Source organism: Setaria viridis, chromosome 2 (genome assembly GCF_005286985.2).
Source record: "Setaria viridis chromosome 2, Setaria_viridis_v4.0, whole genome shotgun sequence".
In the NCBI taxonomy this organism is placed as follows: Eukaryota; Viridiplantae; Streptophyta; class Magnoliopsida; order Poales; family Poaceae; genus Setaria; species Setaria viridis.
Window position 1 is genome coordinate 31,065,525 of NC_048264.2, and position 9,416 is coordinate 31,074,940.

General features: G+C 43.6%; 3 protein-coding genes across 4 annotated transcripts; all 3 read left to right on the plus strand.

The window, feature by feature from the left end:
- The first annotated feature begins 275 nt into the window (after positions 1-275).
- Positions 276-1,991, plus strand: LOC117844879 (protein transport protein SEC13 homolog A). The gene is made up of 2 exons (XM_034725703.2): positions 276-415; positions 795-1,991. Exon 2 carries the CDS (start codon positions 871-873, stop codon positions 1,786-1,788), a length of 918 nt encoding a protein of 305 aa, XP_034581594.1. The 5' UTR covers positions 276-415; positions 795-870; the 3' UTR covers positions 1,789-1,991.
- A 505-nt stretch (positions 1,992-2,496) lies between these two features.
- Positions 2,497-5,926, plus strand: LOC117844880 (uncharacterized). Of its 2 annotated transcripts, XM_034725704.2 has the most exons (8): positions 2,512-2,956; positions 3,950-4,001; positions 4,090-4,138; positions 4,675-4,770; positions 4,968-5,021; positions 5,102-5,167; positions 5,348-5,426; positions 5,526-5,926. In XM_034725704.2, the coding sequence occupies exons 1-8, from the start codon at positions 2,717-2,719 to the stop codon at positions 5,601-5,603; spliced, it is 714 nt and encodes a 237-aa protein (XP_034581595.1). In that variant the 5' UTR covers positions 2,512-2,716; the 3' UTR covers positions 5,604-5,926. The 2 variants fall into 2 exon arrangements, with proteins under 2 accessions (XP_034581596.1, XP_034581595.1); XM_034725705.2 differs by lacking the exon at positions 3,950-4,001 and having other exon boundaries at positions 2,497-2,956; positions 4,090-4,154.
- A 295-nt stretch (positions 5,927-6,221) lies between these two features.
- Positions 6,222-8,125, plus strand: LOC117844260 (uncharacterized). The gene is given in 3 exon segments (XM_034725007.2): positions 6,222-6,679; positions 6,682-6,853; positions 8,106-8,125. Coding segments are annotated over 3 exon segments (576 nt in total). The 5' UTR covers positions 6,222-6,295.
- The last annotated feature ends 1,291 nt before the right edge of the window (positions 8,126-9,416 follow it).

The following is a 9,416-nucleotide window of genomic DNA, read 5'->3' on the forward strand; positions in this document are numbered from 1 at the left end:
CCAGGGATTAAATGAAAAATGTACTGCGTGAAGGATATAAACGTGAATCACATGTTCTTTTTAGGGGTGTACGCGTAAAATGGATAGCAAAAAGTTGCCCGTCCACACCTTCTTTTACCTGTCCCCGACCTGACTCCAACCGGCTGCTGGACCCCCGCCGCCCAGTCCGTCTTCTCCAACCCGACCGGCCGAGCCGCCCTCCCCCTCCTCCCTCGCGCCCGCGTGTGCCTCGCAGCTGAGCCCCTCCTCCCCGCGCCTGGACTCCGGATTTCCTTTTCCCTTTCCTTTTCCTTTCTCTGCTCCACCCTCTCGGCCTTATTACCTAGCGGCGACGACAAGGCGAGCAGCCACTGCCAGGTTTTTTGTCGGCCGACCATCTGCCTTCGTCGGGCGCCGGCGACGAACATCCCGACAGGTACGCCCACCTATTCCCTTCCCTTCCTGCGGTGCGAAATCAAACCCCCAAACCCTGATGTATGCTATTTATATTTGGATCTGACCACGTATTCTTCTAAACTTAGAATTTTTTTCAAGCAATTATCGGGTGTACATTTGTACACCCATGTCCTAAACTGGGTCCGCCCCTGGCTGTGACCCCCTACCATTGTTATTTGGGAGCTAAATAGTTTTTTTTTTGAAATGTTATGATACTATTTTGTCATTTTTTTTGAAGTAGAACCATTTTGTCATATTTCAGTTCTTGTTTAGCTATGGAATCCTGTCGTATTTGTTCGCTACTCCTTCCTATTTTTTAAGGAGGTTTTTATAATGTATTGGTGGTTTGTTTAAACCAGGCAGGAGCCTGCGGTAGGCAGTTGGCACAATTATCAGAGAGATTTGGGGGTTGTCAGGTTTCAGCCCATTTGCAAGATGCCTCCCCACAAGATCGAAACCGGGCACCAGGATGTGGTGCACGATGTCGCCATGGATTACTATGGGAAGCGCATCGCAACAGCGTCCTCGGACAACACCATAAAGATCGTCGGCGTCAGTGGAACCTCACACCAGCAGCTGGCCACCCTGAGCGGGCACCAGGGGCCAGTCTGGCAGGCCGCATGGGCTCACCCCAAGTTCGGCTCAATGCTGGCCTCCTGTGGCTACGACGGTCGTGTGATCATATGGAAGGAAGGGGGCAAACCTGACGAGTGGGTTCAGGCGCATACTTTCACTGAGCACAAGTCCTCCGTCAACTCCATTGCATGGGCGCCTCATGAGCTTGGGCTCTGCTTGGCTTGCGGCTCATCTGACGGGAACATATCAGTATTCACAGCTCGTGCTGATGGAGTTTGGGACACAACGCGCATTGATCAGGCACATCCAGTTGGCGTGACTTCGGTTTCTTGGGCTCCGGCAATGGCCCCTGGTGCTTTGATCACTGCTGGACCTTCTGGTCAGTTTGAGTATGTTCAGAAACTTGCATCTGGTGGCTGCGATAACACGGTCAAAGTCTGGAAGCTGCAAAATGGAAGTTGGAGGATGGATTGCTTCCCTGCCCTTCAGATGCACAAGGACTGGGTGAGGGATGTGGCCTGGGCTCCAAACCTTGGTCTTCCAAAGTCTACCATTGCCAGCGCGTCTCAGGATGGAACTGTTGTGATCTGGACCGAGGCGAAGGAAGGTGAGCAATGGGTAGGCAGGATTTTGCACGACTTCAAAACCCCTGTGTGGAGGCTGTCATGGTCACTTACTGGGAACATTTTGGCTGCTTCTGATGGTAATAACAATGTGACCTTGTGGAAGGAAGCTGTTGATGGTGAATGGCAGCAAGTGACCACTGTTGAGCCATAGATGTTTAGAATGCTTGGTGTTTCCAGTAATATTGAGATTGTTATCTAATTTTGCTGTATGATTGTTTTCCAGATCTGGGCTTTGCTAACATCATTGCTCACTTTCTTCCTTTTCGTAATTGCTGTGCCGCCATGGTTGGATGGCAAGCACATTTCTGATAAGAATGATCATTTGCTAGAATGGAAGCAAGATATTTGCAGTCATCATTTTTCAGTTTTTCTATCGCTTTTGAGTATGCCCTGCAAATTGTCAAATCGAATGTGACTCCATTCTTAGATTCCTAATAGATTGTAACCATTGTCTGAAGGTACTAAAGTTAGAATGAAAGTTATCAAATGAAATTTCAAAGTGGGCAGGGAATTGAAACTGGGGCAGGACATGTTGTGTACCAAATTTCAAGCCAGCTTTGATGTACTAATATTTACCTCAGTCACTACATATATCATCATGTGTCGTTTCCCCCATGATACTTAATTGAGGGAATCCTGTTGATTATCAAATATATTGTTCTTGCATTACACAAGCCTGTGTGTGCAGATGGATGATCTGTTTGCTTGCAAATTTGCAATGGAACACCGAGCACGTACCAATAGTTTTGTTTACAATTTTGCCCATTTGTGTGAAATTCTCAAAGCGAAGTTCTTCCACTGTCCCTTGAACCATCAGATCATTGAAGAACCTTATTGACCTGTCATAAAATCTCTGGCCAAACCAAACACACATATAGGCAGGAGGTAAGAAAACACAGAATTGGAACGTGATGCCAACGTTATGAAATCGCTGTATGGTCCGATTCAAAGTCCAGACAATTTTCCGCTATCCTATCCATGGTTGGGCGCGTGGCGCGCCAGCTGACCTGTATGGAGGCTAGCCAACCTTCTCTTCTCTAGGTAGGACTCTAGGCGTGACCCGCCGGCCGGCGCACAACATGCCATCGCCGTCGCCTCCGTCCGCGCGCTTCGCCACGGGGCTCCGGCCAGCACCGGCCGGCGTGCGCTCCTCCCCCATTGGTTCGTCCCCATACTTTGCAGCCCTGCGCGGCCTCTTCTCGCATCCCAGCGCCTCTAGGGTTCTCTCCGTATCCTTCCGGCAACGGCCGGTGGCGTCGCCCTTCGCTGGAAGGTCGCGCCTGCCGAGCGCTGCGCGGAGCTCCGGAGACCCTGCCGAGGTGATTTCCTCTGCATTTACTCGATCTTAGTCAGTGGTGATGTACGAATTTTGTTTCGGCTCGTTGGGTCGGGGACAGTGCTCGCTCTTACCAGAATTTCCAATATACTAAAGATGTACGTGCTTTGCATTCGTATTTGTATTTAGAATAAGGTTGAATGGTTGATTGCATGTGGAGGATTCATTCTAGGCTCTAGATTTTAGTTTGTTGATGTGGCCAGCAATTTGTAGAAGAGGTAGAATTCTTTGTGAAAATGTGAAATCATATCTGACAGTATGGTTTCAACAGTATGTGAAGTCAGGAATCAATTACTAATTCTTGTAGGTGGAAACAGCATGTGCAATGTAGGCACCATTTGATTATCCGCTTCCTGGTTGGTAATCATGTGAACTGTTAAATTTCCCTTTACAAGAGAGGTTTAACAGCATGCTCTGTTATTTCAGTTGTGCTCATATGATGTGAAACTGTTGGGGGGCATAACTGGGTTTTTGCTACTAAAAATGCAATAGCTAATGATTTGTGTGATATAGCGTTAATGAAGAGGGTTGAGTTGTTTGCAGTTGCAGACACACTAGAGTAATAATCTGAACATGCATGTAGTGAGGTTAAAAGACAATTTTTGTGGTGTGATGTGTGTAGAGCCACTCCTTGTGCTTCTTTGATTACCAAGGTTAATTCAAGCTACATTCTGTGTAATGAAAAACATCTTCCAACCTTCGGAATGATGCTATTGTTTCAAACATATGCAGCACTTCTGCAATGCGGGTTTCTGTTGTTCTTTGTACATTTATGATGTTCCTGGTAGAAGAAAATTCCTACGATGCATGCTTATGTTTGTGTAAACCTGCATACAAGTTTAAGTAAACTGTGAACTACTTCCACCAGTAAAACCTCGATGAAGGACTTTTCAAAAGAAACTTTGATGATGAGATATTTTAGAGTACATTTGAGTGATGTTACTTAGAAACTAACTGGGCTGCATTTCATTGTTAGATCAATGTGGATAATGTTGAAGGAACTAGGCAGTCACTAGGAAGTTTCACTGGTATGATATTTGTGACATGTACAAACTTAGCTTTATCAATTCATTTCTTCATAGGCCTGATTTGATCTCCTGTTTTTCCCCTGTACAGGTTCAGGAAAGGATGGGAAGGAGTCAACCAAAAGTTTCTCATCTAAAGAGTATTCATATCTCACTGTAAATCCAAAAACTAATAATGACAAAACTATTAAGGTTTATGCTGTCTAGGCCTCATGACATAACTTTTTAAGGTTCATACTGTAGGACCTTACTGTTACATTAGAACTTTTTTAGTAGAAATTGAGCTTGCGCATCAAACTAATATGCCCTCAAAGGGGCAGAAGGCCTCACAGAACTAGAGAAGTTGGTCTTCTTGGAATTATCAGGCTACACACAAACATTAAGCAATGTTTTAGTCAAAATTTAATTCAAATAAAAGTTGGCTGCGGGTGCATTTGCTCAGATGAAAGGTTGGGGGCAAAATATGTCATTTAGAATCCAGAAGAGTGGAAATAATAATAATTGGTTATGTAAGCACTTTTATGGATCCATCTTGTTGAGGCTGATTACTAGGAAATTTCAGAAGTCATTCTCATGAATAGTAAAACCTGTCCAGGCAGTGACATATTCGATTTACTCTTTCAGTCTTATATTACAAGTGGCATTATTGATCATGTGTTTCTGCCTGTGTTGCCAGGTTGCTAGAAAAACTGAAGAGATATGGCGCTGCCGGTGTTCTGTCATATGGATTACTTAACACTGTCTACTATGTCAGTGCTTTTTTATTAGTTTGGTAAGGCATGCATGGATATGTGACATCTTACTGCTACAATATGTGGACGTTTATTTTCACTGGGTACAATACTTTTTTACTACTTCAAACTAGCCAATGCTTTGCTAATGAGAAACAGTCTATGGAACTCATATAAGAAGTTTGCAACTGCATAAGCATTGGGTAGAAAATGAATATCATAATGGTTTGCGTTTTAGGTTTTATTTTGCTCCTGCTCCTGGTAGGATGGGCTATGGTGCAGCAGTGGAGAGGTAATGATTGCAAATTATCTTTTCCTTTTTACACTGCTTTGCATGTTCCTACTGTAATATCCTTTTACTTCCTGAAGCAGATTTGTTAAATTAATGGCGATGGTGTGGGCTGGCAGTCAAGTTACAAAGATTTTTCGAGCAGGAGGGTGAGTCAAATACCTAACCTATAAACTTCAATCGTTAGGTTAAAATTTGTTTCTCATATCCGTGTAGTAAGTCTAGATGGAAACGGATTTTTGTTCGCTGTTACCTTGAGGAGCATCTTGAAGCATATCTGTTCACATTTCAAAGAATATAGATTACATGTCCTTTTTTGTGTGTCTCAGGGCTCTTGCACTGGCTCCTTTTGTTGACAGAGGGTTGAGATGGTTCACAGTCAAGTTCAACTTCAAGTCGGAAGGAAGGGTAAAATACTAGATCTTTGCTTAATTTTTCCTAGTGGGCATCCGTTCATATTTGAGCAATCTTCTTACGTGTCTTTGCATTACTCTCACTGCTATGCAGGCTTTTGCGACAATTGTAGGGTTATGTTTTGGAATTGCTGCCCTCCTGTTCTTTGGATTGACAATACTCTGGGCATAGTGCACCTGCTTTGCTGATGGATAGTGAGGAATCATGAAGAGATGCTGCAGAATCGATACTGATCCCGACCAGTAACGCGCCGATGACAACTCTGCTAATAACGTTACATTGGCTGTTCACATCTTGTATGAGCATGTGTTTTTGTGACTCGTCAGTGACCGCAAACATCTTGAGAATGCCATATTCCTGTAAGGTCCTATTAGGCGTGTGTTCATACTTGGCAATTTTGGGGAAACCAAACAAGTTATGTAGTGGGATTTGATTGCTACAAAACCTCCAAGACAAGCAGCAGCTTGATAAGCTGGCGTCAGGCTTCGCCGTAACTGCTGTAGACTACGAACTTGCGGTTGTGATCAGCAGCTGCCGTGTCCAGCAATATCTGCAAATTTGGCATGGCTCCAGCTCTGGGTGGAGCTGCTCCACTCCAGAATTTCAGGTGGAGTCAGATCCACTCCAGAATTCCAGAAATAAGACGGGATGTTTGGCTAGATGGGTACTCTCAGCTCCAAAAGAATTGATTTCAGTGTTGATTGCCATTGTTGCCCCCAATTCAGGCCCCACTTGTCATCCTCTCCCCCTCTCTTCCTCCTTTCTTTTTCCCCCTCGCTCTCTGCCGTTGCCCATTGGTCACCGTTGCCACGGTCGCACCTAGCTCCTCCCTCGATCTCCTCCTCACTTCCGGCCGCCGATCGATGGAGAACGAGCTGCCGGCGTCAGGTGCCCACAGCGTCAGCCTCAACGTCCTTTCTCCCCGCGGCCACCGCCTTGGACCCGCTGTTGCCACCGTCCCCGCCGTCGATGGCGGCTGCCACCTGGGGGAGTCCTTCGCCTGCAACTACTGCCACCGCAGGTTCTACAGCTCGCAGGCGCTGAGCGGCCACCAGAACGCGCACAAGCTCGAGCGCACCCTCGCCAAGCGCAGCCAGGACATCCTCGCCGCCGTCGCGTCACCGTCCTCATCCCCGCCGCCGACGCCGGCGCCATCGGCCATCGTTTTCCATGCTGCGCCACCGAAACACAACAACAACAGGGACGACGACTTCCTGCAGTAGGCAGCGCCACCGACACTGAGCGTCTAGATGGACATGCAGGATGGGGCGCTGACACGGCCGTCGCGGCTGATGGCGGCTGTGGCCGCCTCGGCCTCGGCCACGGCTGGAATGGGGATGACGTCAACACTCGCCCCTTTCAATGGCCTCACCACTGCAGCGACCAGCATGGCCGGGGCCTTTGGTGCCGGTGGCGGGATGGTGCGGCCGACAGCGGGGGGTTGCAGCCGGCGGCGGGATGCTGTGGCTGGTGGTGCGGCTAGTGTGGCCGGCGGCGGGGCTACGGCAGCCGACGGTGCCCAAATGGCGCTCTGCTGTTGACGGAGGAGGGAGGCGCCGGATGGGGAAAGGGGACGGGGAACAACTAGTAGAATAGAACAAAACGTTTTTTCCATAACAAGTGGTATCGGTGGGTAATTATCCACGAACTCCACGAGGAGGTTCAAAAGAGTGGTTTCTGAAGCAGCAAAAGAGGTGCTCCAAAACTCCACCTCCATTTGCACTACAGCTCCATGGAGGATTCTAGGTATATTCGATTGCATTGCTAATTTTTCACTGCTGCTTCTCTTCCTCTTCTATGCACCTGACAAATCTTTTATCCGATGTATTAGAACAACTCGAGAAGGAACCACACAGTTTGGAAAATTTGAGGTATATTTCCTTTAATTTGGATCCTTCTAGTTCGATTTTGTTGTTCTAATAACAATTCTAGGAAATTAGTTTCTTTACTTGGTCTCTTTCATTCTTGCTTTGGAACTGAACCAATCTGGGATATTTGTACGCAATCAATCTCTTACATTTTCCTGTTTCTTTTTCTTTCATATATTTCCCCATTCTTTTTTAAATAAATATGGTAGTCCCTTTAAGCTCTTTTTTATTTAGGTCAAGTTCATGTGTTTTATTCATTATTCATAGAAATCTAATCTGGTATATTTGTTTAAATTTCAAGTAGACAGATTTGCAAGTGCTTTCCACGGTAATCTCTCTCTTCATATACCATTTCTGTTATATAATTTTTATAATTTTAATATATGTTATCTACAGTGGTTTAGAAGATGTGAAAATTTCATTTAGTACTGTAAATAAAGATATACTTTAGTATGGTTTCTAGTCTTCTTGTGTATACTATATAATTTGCGGGCAAAACGTATTGAAGTAATTTGTTTTTTTGATGATTATATAAAAGATTATTATATATTGTTTAAGTTCGCATTAGAGGTACCGGTGAGGTACCGGTGACTGTTGCAAAGTTGTAGACCTTGATGACCCAGGGTATATACGTAGGCTGTATTTTAATCTAATGGGTTTTCACCATTCACAAATTATTTATTATTTGGCTACCTATAGAAAAAATATTTGCTAGCTGTTTAATTTATTTTATGCTATCCTATGATTTTGGTTGTTGGCTGCTGTTGAATATAGTTCCTTTTTTCTTTTTTTGTTGTAATTGAAGCTTTGGTTCCTGACAAGTAATTTCCCAGCTATGTTAAATCCTAGTGGATTTATTCAACAACTATTCAGTTTATCCACACACTGATTTTCAAGCTAATGTAATTTCATCAAAGGTATTAGTAACTATAGGACAATTAAATACTTTAGTGGCCTCTTATTCCTATAATTGTTATACCAAACCACTTACATGAATTTAGTCGCTAAGTCACGGTTACTGTAAATTTAATAACTATATTCTGTAATTTTTAATCTGGGTATATTCGAAGGATGTTTTTCATATGAGGGTTTCCACTATCCCAAAAATATTTGCTATTTGGCTACCTATAGAAAGATATTTGTGCAATTGCTTAATTTGGTGTTCCCTATTGTTATTATATACATGTAATTATATGGTTCTTTTGTGTTTGCTGAATTTTTTATATTTGATTATTTTTATTTTCAATTTGATACATACTTGTCACGATCATGAATCTAATTGTTCTCAAATTTCTTTTGCAAAACTGTGTTCTTGGCGAAAACTCTTTTGCTAGGAGAGCCGTTCTGATCACTCATGACAACATGTGCTACCTTGGTATCCATGATGATCATCAGGACTTTTTGGTTTTAGCTTGGTCCCAAACTGATAAAAACAACAACAGGTGGATGACCACAATTCGTGCTTTAGAAAGTTTGGTTGGCCATAAGAGACTTTCGTTGTTCAAGGTTGCAGTTGATCCAGCTCGCAGGTTTGATTTCATTCTCTACCTAGATAATCAGATCGCAGAATCTATTCATGCTCGCTATGTTGAAGTTGGGCTAGAAAAGATCTTCTTTGACTTGGTGAGGAGTATCAAGTATTTACCTTTTTACGATGATCACAATCAGCACCATAGGGTTTTGAGGTGGATCTAAACAAGTCTTCTCAGCACCTAATCAAGCATCATCCAGACATGTTGAGTTCAAGAATCTGAATTATCCAATTACTATACGTAGTTCTTTTAGATGGCTGCTGTTTGAAATCTAATATATGATGAAATCTGAACCATATATTAATATGGAGTTATCTAGATGCAGCATTCAACTTCTTTTGGTTTTGTGTAATATGCAAGTAGCAAATGTTGCACCTATATGTCTGTAATGCTGAAATGTGTGGAATGCTGAATATATGTAAACAATTTACACTATTGTAATATTAATGGTGGTTAATATGTTAAAATGTTGCCTTTTAGATTTTCATTCTTCATAAATTTTTATCCACTGAAATATGTCTGAAGTAGACGTCTCTTCAGCAATCATTTTTCATTTGACAAAAATGCAACAACAGCATTGATTT

Excerpts from the sequence above, each read along its gene's own strand:
- LOC117844880 (XM_034725704.2), top strand. The coding sequence starts at position 2,717 with ATGCCATCGCCGTCGCCTCCGTCCGCGCGCTTCGCCACGGGGCTCCGG. Across the intron at positions 4,139-4,674 it reads AAAAGTTTCTCATCTAAAGA|GTTGCTAGAAAAACTGAAGA; the intron begins GTATTCATATCT and ends CTGTGTTGCCAG. Across the intron at positions 5,168-5,347 it reads AAGATTTTTCGAGCAGGAGG|GGCTCTTGCACTGGCTCCTT; the intron begins GTGAGTCAAATA and ends TGTGTGTCTCAG.
- LOC117844879 (XM_034725703.2), top strand. The coding sequence starts at position 871 with ATGCCTCCCCACAAGATCGAAACCGGGCACCAGGATGTGGTGCACGAT.